This window comes from Vidua macroura, chromosome 3, assembly GCF_024509145.1.
Source record: "Vidua macroura isolate BioBank_ID:100142 chromosome 3, ASM2450914v1, whole genome shotgun sequence".
In the NCBI taxonomy this organism is placed as follows: domain Eukaryota; kingdom Metazoa; phylum Chordata; class Aves; order Passeriformes; family Viduidae; genus Vidua; species Vidua macroura.
The window spans coordinates 69,703,472-69,723,954 of record NC_071573.1 but is presented as its reverse complement, the minus strand read 5'-3'; the positions used below and the strand labels follow the sequence as shown (position 1 = coordinate 69,723,954).

General features: G+C 39.9%; 1 protein-coding gene across 6 annotated transcripts in view; it reads right to left on the bottom strand.

Moving 5' to 3' along the window:
• Window positions 1-6,016: 6,016 nt before the first annotated feature.
• WASF1 (WASP family member 1) overlaps window positions 6,017-20,483 on the bottom strand; it is an 86,865-nt gene continuing 72,398 nt past the window's right edge. For 5 of the 6 annotated variants that reach the window (XM_053973071.1, XM_053973070.1, XM_053973073.1 and 2 more), the window contains 6 exons: window positions 14,359-14,512; window positions 13,509-13,626; window positions 12,519-12,691; window positions 10,363-10,542; window positions 8,412-9,049; window positions 6,017-6,932 (listed from right to left, as the gene is read on the bottom strand). In XM_053973071.1, coding sequence (XP_053829046.1) covers window positions 6,775-6,932; window positions 8,412-9,049; window positions 10,363-10,542; window positions 12,519-12,691; window positions 13,509-13,626; window positions 14,359-14,512 — 1,421 coding nt within the window. In that variant the 3' untranslated portion in view covers window positions 6,017-6,774. The remainder of the gene's footprint in view (window positions 6,933-8,411; window positions 9,050-10,362; window positions 10,543-12,518; window positions 12,692-13,508; window positions 13,627-14,358; window positions 14,513-20,483) is intronic. The other variant, XM_053973074.1, reaches the window with a different exon arrangement.

The following is a 20,483-nucleotide window of genomic DNA, read 5'->3' as shown; positions in this document are numbered from 1 at the left end:
TGAGTGGCACAGAAGTGGCTGCAACCCAGGATGGATGCAAGCACAGCTCTCTGCTGGCTCCTTCCCATCGCTGTCCTGCTCTGTGCAGAGCTCTGCTTCCTTTCATGTAATCAACAAATTAGGTTCTGTAATTTGCCTTACAAACAAGACTCTCATATACTCACTGCCTTTTTTTTTTTAGAGGTTTAGCAAGCAAACAGTGGGAGACCAAAGAATTAAAGCCATAAAGTAATCTGCATATAATCAGTAATTATAATGAATCAAACCCTCCTTCAGTTCAGCTGGTTATTATTTCCCTGATAATGTAATTCCCTGCATTGACAAAACTAGGAAATATTCATTTTCACCAGAACAGCAAATAATTTCCTGCTGTGCCTATAATACTGGAGTTTAGTGACTACATAAATCCAGATAATGAAATTTATGGAGAATATGAGGACTACTTAAAACAGACTAAAAATCTGAAGAAGTAATTGCTCCCATGTGTGTTGGGAGGGGATGATATTCTGCCAGCAGACCTCTGCTAAACACTTCTTACAGGTGTCACTGACTGGCCAACACTGGGAGCTGATGTGGCTGACAGCAGAGTGCTTCAGCAGGAATTTGTGAAGTCTGAATGTGGGATGATGGTCACGTGGGGCTGCAGACATGAGAGCCCCTTCACCTTGCCCTTGTGGGATCTTCTCAGGTCTTGTGGCAGAGGCCACAGTGGCCACTGCTGGGGCAGAGTTTCAGCACACATCTTCCCAAAAATGCCTCCTGGTTTCAAGGGATGTGGAGTCAGCATTGTGAGGACACTGTGGGGATAGGGCTGGCTGTACCCCCATTTGCAGGTTCTTCAGGAGAACCTCATATCCTGGGATTTTGCAAGCTGCAGAGATGTGGCAAGTCAGTGGAAAGCTTCAAAACCCAAGGAGGCATCGAAGCCTGACCTTAAAATTTCTGGGATTTAGGGTGGTAACTTTTCGACGTGACCTTAGAGGTCTCCATCAGAGAGATCTACAGAGTGAGTTGCAGGAGCTGTCTGGGAAGCCCAGATAGATTTGGCTGCTCCCAGAGCTGGGTTCTTTTTGCTGTGGGAACAGGGACTGAGTTGCTCTTTCTACCTCTGATTCATCCAAAGATAATCATTGTCACTGAAACTTCCCCTGGCAGGTGCTGGTGCACAACCATCATGCAGAGAACAAAGTATATAGAAGCAAAGGAATTATCCTAATGTTTTCTTCTAATTAACCACAGCTGAATTACTGCCAGGATTCCTACTGACCAGCAAAGGATGCTGGCTAGTGGGGAACACCTGTCCTGTCTGGGAGCATTGGTATTCTTTGCTTTTAAAACCCAGAAGATGCATTCTTATCTGAGCTGCAGTGTGGGGGGGCAGCCTCTTGCCCAGGCTGCTTGATGGCCTCCTACATCCCTGTGTGGGGCTGTTTGTCCTGCTGGTGATGCTTGCAAGGTGCTTTTGGCTTTGCCAAAATGCAACTGGGAAAATCCAGCATTTGCTTGGCGTGAAGGGGAATTTCTAAGCTACACCAGCATGCCAAGACCCAGGCTGTGAGCTGCTTTCTCACAAGGTTAGAAGTCTCAGGCAGTTTCTGGAGTTATTTCTGGCTGATACTGAAGTGCAAGATCAAGCTGTGATAATATGACACTGAGCATGGATCTTGCTGCACAGGAGGCATGGGGTGGGTTGAGAAGGAGACCTGCTCTGAGATTTTAAAATTGTGGTGAAGGAAATGCCTTGCAGAGGAGTAGAACTGGCTAAAACACAGTGGAAAATCTCATGAAAGGGAGGTATTTTTTCAGCTTTTCTTGGAATGATACTGCCATGAAGCTGTGTGAAAATGTCACAAGTTTTGCAATAAATACCACTCTGACATTGAAGGCATTAAAATGAGGGAGGTGGAAAATGAAAACAACCTGTCTATAGGGGGCACTCAGCTGTCTTGTGTTTGAAAGTGAAGTTACTGAACCATCAGATAAAGAAACATAAGACATCAGCCCCGTTTGGTGAGAGATGCTTGATGACTTCTCTGATCTGTACCCAGAGCTTCTAGTTGTCAAAAGGAAGCAATGCTGGAGCAATTGCTCAGAGCCTGCAAATATGGTAAAAATAAGAATTTAGAAGAAATGGGATGGATGCAATTTTCTTTAGAGGCTGTTACTGATGCTGCTGTCAAGGGTTGCTGGCAGCTAAGGAACATGAGCGATGACTAATGTGGCAGAACCCATTCTCCAGGCACAGGAATCAGCAGGGGGGAAAAGCCTCGCCGTATCCGCTCTGTACCCCGTGCCCATTTCCTGAGGTTTGTCCGTGTGTCCTCTTGTAGCAGCAGCTGGGACAGGGATGAGGTCCTCACCCCCTGCCTACTCCTTCGCAGCTGCCTGGAGGTGTGCTGCCAGGCGCTCATGAAGCCCTCAGAGCTGACAGCCGAGTCACGGGCTCATGGGAGCGCTGTCTGCACGCACGCTGGCAAAAAGCAAGGAACCCGCTTTTTAAGCACTTAAACCCGACCCGGCTCGTTAGGGCTGAACGAGGGAAGGGAGAGCAGGCCCAAGCAGCTCAGAGGAACTCACCGCCACCGAGGGCTGGTGATGTACTCAAGAAGCAGTTTGGGAATCTGGGAGATCTCTCTCAGCTGCAGCCACACAGAGCGCGTGAAGAGTCTCCTGTGGCTAGACTACCACCCCGGAGAATCGTTCAAGTGTGAAAAGTAGTCAGGAGGGGAAAGGAGAAGGGGGAACTGGCAGAGGCTCCAAAAAGGGGGATCACTGTTGCTGCTGCCCCTGGTCTCTGGTTGTGATTTCTCTCCTGCTGTTTAACGCCCCCACTTGCAAAAGAGAATCGAGGAGAGTAAAACTCTTTCTGACCTGTAGCTGAGCAGACAGAGCGGACACTTGATGGAGCTCGAGTCGAATTTCTGTCAGATCTTTTGCTGATGCAGCCCTGGGCGGCAGAGCCTGTGCTGAGGCTTTGCCTCCGCGTCTCCTCTCGGAGCTGCCGTGGTTTGTGGCAGTGCTGGGTTTCGGGGCTCTGGCTGCTGCCGTAACCCCGCGCTGCTGTGAGCTGCGCCCGCCTGTCAAGCAGGGGCTTCTGCACCATGTCCTGAACCCCCTCTCCGTGGGTATCCATGGGATGGGGACACTAAGATATAGCGGCCCACGGCAGGGTCTGTTCCCACCTGCGTCCTCCAAGCAGACAAAGGCTCACAGCCCCAGGTAAATCACGCGGGGATGGATTTCAGGGGTGGCAGCTGCATCCAAGCCAAGATGGTTCCATCAACCTGAAGAGTCTGCTGCAAGGCCCTGGGGACTGTGGGTACCTGTTCGCACACTCGGGTCCCAGGGCACCTTCTGAGGAATGTTGGTCTGTGCATCCATCAGACAGGCAATGGTGTCAGTGTCCATCTAAAAGCTGAGGAGTACACTCCTGTGTAACATGCACAAAAGAATAATTTTATTAACTAAAGGTCTTTTAATATGCCTTCTGCTATCAAAATCCCAATTTACTGAGTGATAACATAATCCCTTAATAATATCTAGTATTTAATGGCACCTGTTCATATCACACCACTACAAAATAACCAAAACCCAGAATTGTGTCTCTTTTTAATTTTTGCTTTTTCAGTCCTTGTTCTCTTCCATTTACTGTTTTGTTTTTGGTTTGTCCATGATGGCTGCATCATTATTGTTTTATCTTTTGATAAAATCCCTGAGTGACCAATTCTGTACCTCCCTAGTCGTCTGCCACCAAGCAGATTTTTCTTCTATGCACTTTATATTGTTCTTCCCCCCCACCCCCCACCAATTCTCCATAGGAGAGGTAAATAATTTTAATTGTCCCAGATTACAGTTTGAGAAAAGGGTGAAGACAAAGGTTTCTCTTCACTTATATGGAACATTACTGACACATTATTTTTGTGCAGGAATTCAAGCCTTGGTTTTAACCAGCTGCTGCAAATGTACAGAGGTAAACAACAGACTGTAAACAGTTCAATACAGAACTCTTGGTTTAGTACCTTACAAGACAAAGCAATCAATAATCTATTACACATCTAATCACAGGCATGAAGAGCCCAGCAGCCCTCTGCACAGCGTTCCACCAAATGAGAAAGGCAGTTGGAGACCACAATAAGAGGGACACAAATCACCAAGATTGCAAATGCATGGCTCAGGAGCTGATCTACAAACACAAATATTCAAATTCAACAATCACCTCTTGCTACTAGTGAATCATGCTATTGCTATCTGGAGACCAGTTGCTATGGCAGAAAGCTGTAGCAGTGGCAGAAGGCCAAGAATCCTGCCTTTGAAATGTTAACTGAATTTAACTCTTGACTTTTCACAGACAAGGTTCATTACTTTGTGTGACTGTGTCATATTAAATGAGTGCTTTGTCTGCCCTGGGTAGTGGCTTGGAAGGGATATTATTAATCAGCAGGACAGCAAAACAGGTCAATAACAACCATTTGTCAATAAGGATTTTTTTTTTTTTTTAATACCTTCAAGTCTGCTATGTGATAGCTGCAGTTACATAAGGGCGTTTTTTTTGCTTTAATTTCTTCCCTTTTTCTTCACTTTATGTAAGTTACATCCAGTTCACAGTTCCTGGACACACTCAGAGCACACCCACCAATGCAGGCATGATGGTGAGATGCACTAATTACAGTTACAGCCTGGGCACAGAAATGCTGCTGCTCCATTTAAGTGACAATGTAGACTGCTTTCTGTAATATACACCAGAAATATCAGGAGTTTAGAGAGACTTGAGCAAGGAATAGGTATAAACATCAGTTGAAATGTAATTTTGTGAATGGCAGAACTAACTACACATGAAATTCAGGGACAAGCTCTTCTTTCAGCTGCCTGGAGTTCAGATCTGGGTCCCTGGTTAAAGGGGAGCTGCAGTTGTGTACAATGAATGCACTTTGCTTTATGATCTCAAATCTTTACAGCTGCATCAGTAGGATCTCACATTTAGTTCCCTGACTAGTTAGTTAGGTTTGGTGAGTTAGGATTACTGAGATCCAAGGAAACACCATCAAATATTCATGCAGCAGTGCCTCTGACATCCTTTCTTTACCATTACAATGAGGGGTTAAGAAGGACACGCACTTCAGAAGCTGATGGAGAAGGACAGACCAAACCAGGTGGTGTTACTGTGAAGAAACTATAAGAGAGAACCGGGCACAGAGATCTGCAGCAATAGTTACAAAGATGCAAATTCACAAATTGTGACAATATTTTTTCTTCTGCAAAACCAACAAAGGTGTTACTGTTGCAGTTAAAAGTCTTGAGTATAGCAGGCCATGTGCAAAATCACAGGGGAGGCTGAGATGGTGACAGTGCAGCTGGAAGGGTTCCTCCACACTGTTCCTACCCCAGTCTACCCCTTGGGAATTTTGCCCAGTTCCAAGAGAAGGCTAACAACCATGTGTCCCTGCAAGCTAGTTTGTAACACATAGAACATTTAATGTTCCACCCTTGATATCGCAATCTGACTTTCAAGACTTATTTTCCTCTATTACAGGATTCTATCTTCCAGGAATGAGATCACAAGGTAACAGAGCTCTTGCACCCTTCTCACACTTCCCTTCTCAACAGGCTTTTGACTATGTACTCATTTAATGCCTACTGTTCATATCACACCACTACAAAATAACCAAAAACCAGAATTATGTCTCTTTTTAATTTGCTTCTTCAGTCCTTGTTCTCTTCCATTTACTGTTTTGTTTTTGGTTTGTCCATGATGGCTGCATCACTACTGTTTTGAAGAAGTTAAAGGAGTTGTTCCAAGGAAGCAAACACAAAAGATGTGCAAAACATGCACTGCACTGCTAGACAGCACTTAAAAAATCATCTTTCATCAACCATGATTTTAACTGCTCCATCTCCTCAAGATACACTGACGGTAAAGTACTTTAACTTTGTACACCACAGATTAAATACCTGAAAACCAAGGATCTCTCAGGTATACCAGTGAAAAGCAGGCTTCATTGAAAGAGCAACACCCAGGAACATTTAAAATGAACAATTTATTAAATCAAACTGTTATTTTAACAGTTACATAAGTTACACAGCATGTTTAAGTCAAAAGATTTCACAAGGAAAAAAAAAAAAAACTTGAAACTTTTATTATGCAGGCAAAAATAGTACCACACAATATGTACCTGGGAGGGAAGAAGGGAAGGGGAATCTCTAAACATTCAAATAAGGCCATAATTATTTGAAAACAACAATAAAACAATAATAACCCCCCCCCAAAGATCCATTTGCTTTTCAGTGTGTTCAGTGCTGCTAACTATATGTACTTTTAGTGTACAGGTGTGATCGAGGCAGTGATATTTTGATAGCTAGGTTTAATGTTTTAAAACACTATCAGAAGTGGAATAAGGCTCATTAGTACATACAGCTGCCCTTGGAATGTCAATCTCAGTTGCCTTCATCAACTTAAAATTCACAAAGTGCACAGTTAAGATATGCCAAAAAATTGAAACTGCTACTCTACCAACAGCTGCCCATGCTTAATACTTAGTGGTCTAATGGAACAAAGTATGTTCTTTTGAAAGAGATGTGTAAGAAAAGCCACTGTAAAACATTTAATTTTGAAGATGCACTAGGAGCTCTTTGTAAACTGAAAAGTAGAAAAACATGGATTAATTATGTTAAGAAAAGAATACAAAAAACACTAGAAATGACCATCAAACTTCCAAAGAACAAGCACCACAATGGACATTAGCATTCGATTTTGCAGTGTACAGCAAGGTAGTAATTTTACTCTAGCCAATCTACTTCATCAAATTCTGAATCATCTTCTGAATCACTGTATTCCACAGCAATGCGACGGGAGAGGATAGTGGCAACATCATTCTCAATGCGCTCGTGCTTAGCTTCTTGTTCCCGCTGCTCTTCGACTTTGCGGAGCTGAATACCTGGAGAACATCAGAGCACAAACATGTCACTCTCCTCCTTCACCACTGCAAATGTATTTAGGTCATGATTCACAAAATGCTTTGCAAGCAAAAATGAATACACAGGATGCTGTCCTTCTCAGGTAGAAATTTTTTTCTCAGGCTTTTAAAGAGAAGAATATCAGAATTGCAGTGGCAGACAAGATCCTGAGTCCTTCTACTATAATATCCTGGTTCTGATTTTCCACTAAAACACATTTTTAGTACCACTGTAAGTGATTAAGCCATTTTGCTATTTGCATTTTCTAGACTCTCTTAATAATTTTAATGAAAGTTTATAGCTATTTGAGTATCCTAACAAGACAGGACCTCTTGTAACCCTGTTTTTTATCAGGTAATGATTTGGTTTGGGATAAAGTATTACTTGGAGATCAAAGCTGGGGTAACTCAAGCCTTTGTTTTTGGGCAAGACTTGGTCAAAAGTGTTTTCAGCAATCACCTAGATTATACCAGCAGGCTCTATTTTCTCATTTTTGCTGATGTTTTCTATGCATGTTCACGCACCCCTGTTGTACTCAGCTGTTGTCAACATTTCTTTAGACTTCAATGATGTTATTAATTCATGTGCATATAGACACGCAAAAATATTTCGAATTAGTGCTACAGCCTATCTGCTGATATTACAGTACCATACAGATTCTGTGCTGTGCTGCAGTGCAGGGGAAGAGAAGAAGAATGTAGGACTTGAAACATTTAAGAGATCTTAACTACGGAAAGATACCCTACCATCAAACAGCAGCACACACCAATGTGTGTGTTCCGATGCCAGTAGGGATTTTCCTGGCCATGGGCACCATAAGCTGAAAGGTACAGCTTGCACACACAGCTCTTCATGAGATCATCAGGAAAACACTGCCCTGCAGCTCTGCCCTTCCCTTGCACTCTGCCATGGGCACCTTGCAATGCAAAGGCTGCTCCATTGCTGTGCTGGGATCCATGTCCGGATCAAATACTTAACAGCTTGAAGTCTTCAGTAATGATTTCTGAATGTCACTTATATCTTGTAATACAGTGACAGATGATCAAAATTCCAGTGCCGATTGATCAGTTTCGCTTTTATTTAACAGTCTGTGAAAACCAATGTTATTGTCTTCTACATGATCTGTAGATGATCAGAAATAGCTACATTTGCAGGTAAACAGAAATGGAAAGATAATCTCCACAGATCATCTACAAACACACATACTTTTTTCTGTAATATAGCTTCCACAGAGAACCAGTTTTCCCATCCAAACTAAACATCTGATAAGTGCAAATACAAATTGAAAAAAAACCTTTCTACCTAGCAATGCATACACTGTAGAGGATAGAAAACAGTAACAGACTTAAGATGCATTCCTCTAACTTCTTACACATGTGAAATATTCCATCTCTCAAAGGTCACGTGTATTTAGCAGGTTTCTGAGATTGTTCTTTTTGCTGCTTAAGAGCCAACATTACCTTTCCGTATTGCTTCCAGCAGCACGCTTCTAGCGTCACTGATCACAGGAAGAGTTGAAGGATGGCGTTTGGGCTCAGGAGCAGGAATCACTTGGGATGGTGGAGATGGAGGCATTATGGGTGCATGAGGGCCAGGGACAATGGTTGTGGGAGGAGGGTGCAGCACAGGAGGAGGGTGAGAAAGGTTTGCAACTGTGACAGGGGAGGAAGGTCGAATGCCAGGAGGTGGCAGGGGAGGAGGTGGGGGTGGTGGAGGAAGTCCCTGTAGTTCACCTTGTGGAGGAACTGCGTGAACAGGTAGAGCTTCGCACACCTGGGCGGCTCTAGTGACAGGGGGAGAAGGTTGTGCTAGGGGAGGAGCAACTGGAGGTGGAGCTGGATGAAGAACTCCAGGAGCTATCTGGAGAGGAGCTGGTGGAGGTGGCACAGCTGGGGCCTGCAGAGCAGCTGTGGGAGGGGGTGGTGGGGGTGGGACTGGGGGTGGAGGGGTGGAAGTCATTGCAGCTCTTAATGATGAAGTCGACAAAGCAGATGGAAGAGGTGGTGGTGGTGGAGGAGGTGGAGTGGGGCTCACAAACACCGGTGTTCTGCCTGTTGCTGGTGACTGAGGACGATTTTCTACCAAGCCAGGAGTAGAACTGCAACATCCAATAACAGAACAAAGTTATTAGAGCTAGAGAGTGGAAAAAATAGTAATAGATTCACTTCTACAACTTTAGAATATTGAAACATGGGCATTAAAGAGCATTATGTACTATTATGATTTCAGGGTGTTTGTCCACCTCATAAATAATGAAATCTAATTTTCAGTATGGAGCATACATCAGGTTTCCAAAAGACCTCTGCTCAAATTCAGCTATTAGCTAAATTTATGTTCTTATACAGTGTACCTGCATCTTTATCAAAAGTTTCCTATATCAGTATAATTCTTCCCTGTTGTCCCTAAGTAAATCCAAATTATTTTTCTCAGATCAGGGAACTAGCAGTTGATTAACTGTTTTGATTCACAGAACTTTAAAACCAAAACAAAACAATGCAAACAATGAGAACAAGTTAATTTGAAATACATATTTAAGGTGTGATAACAAAATGAGTGAGACTAATATCAAAGGTCATCAATACTGTGTACAGAGAGGTATGGTTATATGCTAGATACTTGTTATAGGACAATGAATAGGTGACCTGAAGAAACAAGAGAGAACAGTGAACTTATTTTCCTGAAAGACCACCAGAGGATTTCTTTAAACTGTTGTGGCAAATTAATCTAAAGAGTTATGCAATTGTGTGTATGATCTCCTAAGCAGTAAAAATCATTCTTTTCAAGAGACTAACATCTTGGTGATGTAACAACCCCATCTGAATTAAGTATCCTCTATTCTAGGTTGTATGTACCTGACCACAAAGTAAGACTTTAGTATAAAAAATAGGGGAGTGACAAAGAAATTTTCACCTCTAGAAAATAGTCTATGTATGTATCCACTTCTGAAAAGGTACAGAGAAATAGAAAAAAAACACTTTGGGAGAGAGAAGAACTTACAATTTAGCAAATGCAATGAATATATAGTTTTGACAGCAGTTTTACTGTGATATATTCTTCCTTTCATATCGGCTGAAACACATCCCAGTTGTACAAATTTCCAAAACTCCAAAGCTACATCCTGAAATGCCAACATATTTCACAGAAGCATTTTCCATAGAACTATTTGTCTTGCCATTTAACTCAGAAGGCAGCACGGTTGCAGCATTAATGGCAAGCTGAGGCCTGTCTCCATCAGAGCACCCTATGGGATTTAGATGCTGGCCTTCCCATCCTGCAGGCACGTTGGGGCTGCGGGCTGCTACAGCCCCTGGGATTCCTGGGCAGCACAGAAATAACGCTGACAACCATTAGCAGGGTGGTAGGTAACTAAACCAGCCCCAGAGATCCGCCCGTGGCTTTTCTGGCTCGTACCTAACGCAGGGAGGCACAGGCTTCACTTCGGCGGCTCCGTGCATCGGGGGAGGCGGCGGCGGCTCGTGGGGCCTGACCAGCACGCGCTCCTCGGCTCTGTTCAGGAGCTCAGACATCTGGCTGTAGGGCAACGCCGAAAGGGAATACGATCCGTCAATGTGGTCCACGTATGCTTGAGATCTGTAGAAAAACAGGGAGAAGTGATCCAACTTCACCTTTAGTAGGAGTGAGTATTAGTGTCCTCAGCCACTGTTCTATACTTCAGTCGGACTTCTGAATGCAAGTATCTTCTCTCCACTAGTGTTGCATATTATACAGTGTGGCTTTTCACTAGTTTATCCCACTTTCCCTGTTATTACTTCTAGCAGCTCAAGGGTTTGATTTTGACAGGTATATCAGATAGTTCCTACAGTATGTGTGTGACCTTAGTGTTTATTAGACACATTATTTTGAGTTAAATAAACACAGCAATGCAATCAGAACTACTCCTCTTTTATAGCATTCATGAAAATCCATCCGTGTTAGAATGGTAGAATTTACAACTGAATAATTTAGCTGAACTTCTGTCAGAGGATCTTTATTCCAATATATACAGAGAACTCGCTGCTTTAATAGACATAAGACTCAATCAATATCTATTATTGAGTAGTAGCACTAAATAAAGATGATTAAACTTGTTAATGACAACTTTAGACACACCTCAAGGATCTGATCAGTTCGTAAATGTTAATTAACTATTCAATTACAGAATTTTATTTTTAAAAATTTCTATTAAATTCAGAGAAAAAGTGTTTGTAGAACACTTTCCAACAAATAGAGCAACACTCTACATCTCCACATACTGCCACCACTGTAGTATCTAAGCCTATTAAATTCTTCAGGGGTGAAAATCTTTCTCATTTATTTCAAAGCATGGTGCTGTTCTGTATCTGAACAACATGTTCTGCATATGCAGTGCTCCCAAACACTTCAGCATTATTAATAATAGCATTACTGAGATAATCAAGGTTTAGGCCAGGGTCCTGGATATAAAACAAGCACGTCTAAAGTGGAACCCAACATACACTACAACAAAAGGACAGCAGGAAAGCAGATGTTTCTGCCAATGACTTGACACAGCAGTTTACAGAGATTCTATAAAGCTGTTCCTAGAAAAATGCTAATCACCATAACTTAACTTGTACCCCACTGAGTGAAACGCACTGAGAGCAATTTCCATTCTGAATTGAGCTAAGTTTTCTACAAGCAGGTTTTCTACTTTTCAGGCAACAAACACTCTCTCCTAGAGTTGTCATAATTACTCACCATCACTACTGTTCGAGCTTGTTTGAAGGCCTTACAAAGCTAAACAAAATGCTCTCTTATGGTGTGCTTTTGACCACAGAAAGATAGGGGAAAAAATTAACTGGTTTTTGGGGGGACAATGAATACTTTTTAATTTAAAAAAAACCCAACAAAACAAAACACCCAAAACCCCCAAACCAAAAATTTATCCCCAAATTGCCTAACACTACTTGTCAGCCCTCTTTGCTATTAGATGTTTCTTGGATGGTAAAACAGACTTGATTTTGCACCGAGACCAGAAGCACAAGCACAGCAGGTGTTTACCATGTGAAATGCTACTTTTAGCCACCAGCAAATACGTGCTGTGAAATGAGAATTCAACAGGTTGGATTTTGTAATAGGCTATAACCAGAAATGTCAATCAAATCATGGATTTGTTCAAGAGTAAAGAGAAGCTCAGCATTCTAATTTGAGTTCCAAGTGGACATTTGTTCGCATCACACACATGATATAGTCTTGGCAATGTCTGCTTAAGAAAAATCAAGAGGCTGGAACAATGGGGACTTTGTGGGTCAGGACTGGAATGCAGTGACACACCTGGGTGCAAGCTCGCAGCAGTGACACTACAACTTCATCAAGCTGCACGGGACAGCACATCCTCAAGGACACAATGAGGACACATGCTACCCTTAAAAATAACAACATAGTAACTACTCCGTTAAGGACACTCAGAATTTTAAAACTGAGTTTTGATTAAGCAAAATAACTGATTTCCAGTGCACTTCAGGGGAAGCAGTAGCATCTCGTCATTGACCATGTTCACTACACAGTATGAATACACTTCATAAAGGATAGAAAAAACAAAAAGGAACCTTGATTCAAAATGTGAAGCTGGGCCATTAGCAACTTCAATGTGCTTATGTAAGAGGTTAGCATCATCTTCTGCGAGCTCTGGACCTTGGGCTAACTTCTGCCACTCTCTCCGTCTGTCATGAGGTGCCCTTGGCACTTTCTCTGGTTCGTGAGGGCGATCTAGATTTTTCTGCTGTAGGAGAGTTGTGCAAACAAAACTGACAACTGAGACAGTGTTTTTTAATTACTTGCATATAAACATCAGCCACAAAATTATGAAAAACAATCCCGTTTCAAATGCAAGAAAAAATTGCTTTCAGGCTAAAACATAATATGTAGACCAGAAAGACTTGTAAGAGCCAGAAATGGCAGACTAGTGGCTAAGAACCTGAATAATATAAAGAAAAATACCTGTTTAAGTAGCTTTTTATTCTAAGTCTGAAATCAAATTATAAATCTGACACTCATATTTACTCTCTCTACTACGTATGAAACATACAGAATAATGGTCAAATAAAATGTAGCATTACCATTTCCAAAAGTGCTTGTTTAATTTTAAGAAAATATAAGCAATATGTTTTATTCCTACTAATTTCTTTTTAGGTGAAACATATCTATTACAATGTCATTCAAGCTTTTTCACCTGTAAGATTGTCAAAATTTTGTCTTACAAACAAACGTTCAAGTGAAATTCTTTACTCCTGCTGTATTCCTCCTTCCTTTCTGAGTCATTGCTAGAATACTTAAAAGCTTTGGCAAAAGTTGGTTAAGACACCATGTAAGTTTTAGGTAATTCTGTATTATTTTACTACTACTGCTATTATTATTATTATTATTATTATTATTATTATTATTATATTGTTAAAGTTGATGGAACTGAATGAATACAAGTAGCTTTGGTTGAATAGATGACTCTATCAAGTCTGGATTGCTATTAAAGTAGCCTATCTGCAAGCAAATCCTTTCTAGGAAAAAAACAAAGAGAAGCCATATAAATTTAACATATGTACCTTCTGCTTCCTCTTTTCTTTTCTTTTGTCCTCGGTGTCCTGCAACATTTTTTCCTTCCACAGATCAAAGAAATATGAAGGATTGGTATAGAACTTCAAACCTTCTTTTCCATCATCCCTGAAATACAGTGACACAAACAGGGCATGCTATTTATTTGACAAGACATGAATCCAAACATTAAGACAAAGCAAGGGCATATTAAAGAATATATAGTATCTCAGACCCTGAAACATTTTACTGAGGAACACAAAAGAGAGGATCATTGACCTCCTGCGCCAAAACTTTTTACTATCTTTCCTGACATTCAAGGTTCTAATTTTAGAAAGATAACTTTAACACAAGCTCCAGATAAAAAAAAAAAAAAAAAAAAAAAAAGTGTCATAAATCAGAGAACTCCCACTCCACTCCAATAAGTCAAATCTTGCTGTTAAAATACTGAGCAAATTTGTGTGGCTGCTTATGTTCAACTACTGATTCAAACTGAATCTCTGGGACAGCAAACAATATTCATTTCCATTGAAGATCCTTCTTTCTACACACTTACCTGTTTAATTTCTTCACTTCACATCCAAGTACATTATATGGTTTAATAAATACAGAATTTAAAAACTACTTTTTCCTACCGTGTTACACTGAGTTAAGATTTGAGTTAAATGGAGTAACCTTTTTCAATTCTTATAATGTCAATGCTTATAATGACTTCTGCTGCTTTCATGCCTCCAGCAGCTTCACAGTTTTTTACTCTGGCTCCTTAAATATTCAAGTGCTACTCCATGTGAGCAAGGTGCCTGGATATATCCTACATAAAATAAGCTAGAAGTTGTTTTTGATGAATTCTGTTTTACTAACCTGTAAGGGGTGAGAATGTTAAGTGGAGGAGGCTGTTCACAGATGTCGTAAGTTTCTTGCAAAGGAATTGGCAGAGTTTTTCGGTCAAACAGCTGTTGGTCTTGAATAGTGGAACTCCGGAAAGCTTTTCTCATTGTAATGTCCTGCAGTGACACTGAAAGGGGATATTGCCATTTAAAAAAATTCCACCAGATAAATTTTGTTTGGATTAATCTGGAATTGCCTAATGTTGGTTAAAATATAAAGCACTACTGCTTGCATCTATTTTACAGCAAATACAGACTCATCTAGCACTATCACCATGGCAAGATATTGTCAGACTGTGTGACAAACATGGCTGTAATGTTCTAGCACATTATCCTCAATTTAGCGTCATAGGAAATTTTTCTCACCTAAATAAATATCAGAACTCTGCCTCTCCTAAGTAGTTAAAAAAATTGCATACTGTAGCTGTAAAATATCATGCAGTAGTTCAGAAGTACCTAATAACATTTACCAACTCCATTTCACAATCCTTTTGCTATTAAAAACTGCTCTCTATCTTGAGGTATAGATTTTACCTTTATGGCATCAGCAAGCCAAACTTTGCATTCCTTGCATGTAGGCAGCAGTTCCACTGAGGGCCCACTGAGATACCAAACCAGCAAATCACTTAGGCTTATGCTACTGAGATCAATGGGTTTTAATGGGAGGTGATTCTATGTTGCAGCACATGGAAATAGTCAAATGCTTTTTAATCTGTTTAATCAACATGAGCCTTCTCTGTCTAATTCAGAGCCACCTTGACTTTTAAGCACAGTGGTTAGGAATAATCAATTACCTTTATGTAAGATCCAAAGGAAAACAATTCTACATGAACATAACACATTAAACAGGGTTTTCAACTATTTTTACCCACTCCTAGTAAAGCCTACATATTTTTCTCGATTTCAAAAGAGTTTTTTCTATTTCATTAAAATTTAGATAAAGATTAATGAAAAGTGACCACAACTGATAAGCTTTGCACTTTTAATTCTGGAAACAGTATACCTATTTAGTCTCATATTTCTCTCCCTCCTTAGTCTTCAGTTACCGCACCTGTGAAGTCCAGGTGTGCCTCAAAGCTACTTTTGCAACCAGCATGAGACTTCCATTAGATAAAGCAGCAGATCTGTTCATTAGCCTGGGCTCTTTCTTTAAAATGCTGAAAACAGTTTTCTGGCATAGTAGCAAAAAGTACTTTCAGCACATGCATTTTACCTATACATAATTATGTTTATTTTATAGAAACAGGTTGGTAGTAATGCCCGTTTATGCAAGATGAGAGGACAACTCTACCCCTGCCCCGCTATCACTAGGGCCTTTGGCAACAGTTTAAAGAAAATCCTGTTTAAGCTGAAAACCGCTTTTTTACTCGGGTTCTTGTAACACATACAAGTGTACACATACATACGTACACACACCAAGCTGGATTTCTACTGTGTGATCACAAAGGGGCAGAAAGCAGGACTTTTTCCAGAAAGCTTGCAGTTCCTGGAATGTTCTGTCTTCTTACCTAAGCGTATTGGCAACATCCTTTGTGAGGCTAAAGATGGGATTTATTTGATTTTCAACTTGGCTTTTGAAGTTTATTATGCTTGGCAAGGTTGTGTATTCCTGGAGAAGTTTCCTCCTTTTTACCCTTAGGTTCTAATTCATCACAGTGTCTTTTATTCTTTTTAATAGCTTTAATTAGCTGCTCAGAAGCCTTTTTAAATGTGTGAAAGAAGTATTATAATGTCTGAATGACAGCTAGGAGTCTCAATTTCTGTAGGTATTTTTGCAGCCATAACTAACCTTATACATTTTGTACCTGTCATGAAGTACAGGTTGTTATCAGCTGGCAAAAATTCAGTTAGAATAACTGAGGTTTACCTCATCTAAAAATTTAAGTCTTAGATCTTTTTATACTTCAGCTGCTTTTCCTTTGGGTTGTTGGTTATACAAATAGCACCAAATGTACTTGCTCGGAGTTGCTTGGCAATCCTGCAAGATTTCTAACTGTCTGTCATATATTGGAGACATTTCCAACAAAAGTAAAACTCAGTATATTTCTCTTTGAACCTGGGTACATTCTGAAGACAATTAACTTAATCAATTTATTCTAATAAATAAATACAGTACTTTGGTTTAATATTAAAACACTCACAGAATATGTGACACCATATTATTGACACTGTTCTACAAACTACTTATTAGCATTCCATCTCTTCAATGAGCAAGTACAGCCAGTCTAATTCATAATTTCCCTTTTCTTGCTTAAAACTCTACATTTTGTACACACATACAGGGGGATAACACACCAGAGGATAATCAATCAATCAATCTCCAACAATAAGCATAATAATTTTCTCTTTAAACCTAAGATACACAGCAGAAGGCTTCATGGAAAAGATATACTGTAGAATTTCAAGCAGCATTTCCTGTGCTGATGATCTGTAACAAGCATTCCTCGAAAAGCACACCATTATTCCAAACAACAGGCTACATGAGGACAGCATTACTCAGGAAACAGAAGGATGTGGCACGCAACACACGAGAATCCTGACATGGATATAACATCTCTACACGGAGGGATCAGGTAAATCCCACGCCGCACACCCAGCGTAATGCTGGGCTGTGCACGGTTTGGCTTACAAAGCCGCTTGTTCAGCTTGCCAGCTGGCAAAGAGACAAAGCCCTGCGTGCTTTACAGCCTCAGCGGGGGGAAGACGTGAAAACCTGGCTGGTCCCCCAGCCACCCGCCTTCGGCTGATTGACAAACTGGCACTGCAAGGGGACTGGCCAGACAAATTGCATGTATGAATTCAGGTGTGAGACGAGATGAACAGCTGAAGAAGGAGTTGGAAAAGCTGCAGGCATTTGACTTGATGCTGGTAAATTTATGCTTCCAGTTGCTTAATTCCTAAATAGCACCAGAACTTTTTGTACAGCCCAAGATCCTAAATTTGATATGGATATATTTTTCTGAAAGTCCACCTACTACACTGCTTGTGTTCACTGCAATTAACAAAAAATGAGGTCTTAAATAATTTCCTTAAATATTGAGATATTCACAATTTAATTTGAAGATTTATGCAACAATCTAAACAAATGCCTGTTTGTCTTTACTGTGTCTGTTGTTTGGATTGTATGAAAAGATGTATTATATCAGCCAATCTAACCCTCTGCGCACAACAATATTTTCCACATAAGCAAAAATTGTCTGTCAGAAAGCTAAACTGTCAGCCTTTTGTACGCTTAGTTTTGAAAAAGAGATGCCAGTCCATTTTTACTTATAATCAACAACACACTGGGAGGGGGAAAAAGGGTATTTAAATCTCATTCTGTTGAGGTACAATAACTGTGTTTCTTTTGGGGTAAAGCAAAAATTAAATAAAAGTTCATCTGTAATGCGTATACTAAATAATGTCTTATCTCTTGGCAAGCATCTCATTAAACTGCAATCCCCAATTTGTAGTAAAAGTCAGGTATAGAGCTCACCAGAGCACTGACAGAAAGTAGCTACCTTTAACTTTTCAAATACATTAAATACTACAATTTACTTCACCAGAAGAAAAAAAAAGTTACTAGATTTATTTTTATTCTTTTACATTTACTCAACTACACAATTTATGATTAGATTCTAGGCCAAAAACCATTATTCTTCTAAAGACAGTAAATAAATATATTCCTCTTAAAAACTTGCTCTCTTAATACTTTTTACAGAATTTCATCCTAGCAACTTTCAAGATCATAAACTTTTGAATATCACAGCTGTGACTCTCTGCAGAACTAAATGACTAGGAGAAATTTCATACAAATCAAGGGACTCGGTTGCCCTACACAATTCCCCTTCTCTGTCCAGAATCTTACCCAGCAATTTGAAAAGTGCAAAGAGGACAGAACAACACTCTTGAACAAATAAATTAGTTATAAATTTCCCACTAAAGGTAATTAATTGGCAGGGAATGGTGCTTTTGAAAATTCCCTGAAGGTGAAGATTTGTGTGATTCAGTTCCTAAAGACACTGCAATCTCAAAGTCTGATTTCTACCTTATTTATTTTATACTTTTAATGATTATCCATTTAAACAATGACCAGAATGCACATATATTAGGTTTCTCTGCCATCAGAATACTCTGACTGTGGGTTTGATAGATAATCTCTAAAACGAGAGATTATTTCTGTAAATCAGTCATAACTCTTGGGCTTGTCCCTACACAAGAAATAGAAATTTTCTGAAATACTGTTCTAAAAAATTCCAAAACAGCTCAAGAACTCTTTGGCTAGAGAATGTATGTAGCTTAACTACTACAGGTAAACAAAAAAGATGATGTAAATGTTAGAGCAATCATTTTTAGGAGGACTCAGAAGCTGCTTCAAATGCAGCATGTAGAACAAGCAAGCCCTATTAAGATGTGAATTACCCATGGGCATCAAGCACTGAATCTGCTAGTAAGTCTCAACAAAACCACCACATAGTTAGCAAGTGGTATTTTGTTCACATCCCTCTTTTTATACACAAAACATGCACTATCATGGTCTTACCATGGAACTATTAAGCCTTGGACACACTAATTTAAAACTGATTTACTTACTAAATAAGCCACAGATTTAATCAAGGGCCTAAGAAAATTGGAGAAGGAACATGGAGAGCAGTTGAAGCCCAGCCCACCTGCTCAGCATCTTGAGAGGGAGACTCAAATCCACTCAAATCCAAATTTCTTTAAGTAGCGATGTGCAAGGAAAAGTGACCTGCTATATAATTTAACAGTCTTTATCTGCCTTCAAGGGTAAAATTTCTAATGAATGAATTGACAATAGTGCTACTCTCCACTTAATATAGTACATAGATCATGACCTAATTTTCATGTGCTTCCTGTTCTTAATTTTGATTACATTTTTGCTCGTTTATACTCAGCAAAATCTTCTTCAGAGGCTAAAGACAGTGAGCTGCCCCATAAACTGGGGTTTACTGCCCTTTCCTTCTAAGTCCCACAATGGGCTGAGTATCCAGACATTAAAGCGGACCAAGTCTCCCATTTCCAGGAGTATACAGACCACAATTATCTGTCAAGCTTTTTAGGTTTCTCCCCACCAAATGCCACCTTTTTTTTTCCCATAGCAAAACAACAAATCTGTTTTCCACGTCAGTCCAGCCAAACTTCTGAACTACTATTGTTTTAATGACAGGGCAGTATTTATAGAATGCTTAGAAAAACAATGAACACATGTATTCAAAGGCAGCAGCCTACTGAAACACAATTCACAACACTATTTGATTCCTTGTGCTCACCCACAGCACTTCTGCCATTAGGTTTATTTAAGTTGCTTGTTACAGTTGTAACAAATATGGTATAGAAATCAAGAATTTGATACACTGCCTTTGAGATTAAAATGCTCTCTGGTTTGAGGTTTAAATAGAATTAGGCAGCTCACAATGAAAGAAGCACTAAATTAATTCCAGAATAGTCTTATAAACTCTGAATTTATGAATTTTTCTTCTGCCCTGATATTATGTGATGCAAAACTATTTTCCAATACCTCATGACACTATACATCAGAGCTGTACCATGTATCAGCATTTCAAAAAAGAACCACATAAATGTTAAAATTAATATTCTTTTCAAAACTGTCAGATTTCTACAACTGTGCCATTTTTCACTTTTAGCAGTACTTCACACTTAAAAGGTTCCATTAAATTCAGGAAAATTTGATCAATTAAGAGAAATATTATTTTACTGATACAATTTGCATGTATATAGACAGAGTTATTAATGTTACCTATAAAGTAAATACTGAAATGAAAAATGGCTGCAAAGAAACTATTCTCAGGATTTATTTTCTCACCTATGAGGACATCTTATATTGCAGGGCTAGTGAAGCTGTTGACCTTAGTTCAGCTTTATAGCAAGAATGTGTTTTCTCAGTCCTAAAAGGCCCCCAAATATTACTCTTGGATACATATGGGCTTGTTTCCCATACAATTGAAATAAAGTTGAGTTTACTGATGGAAAGCAGTGGATTTCTTTTTGTCTGCATACAAGTTTGATATCTTCTGAGGGGAAAACCCACATGTATATGAAAAGAATAAAGTATTTTTTAAAATCTATTAAAATATGAAA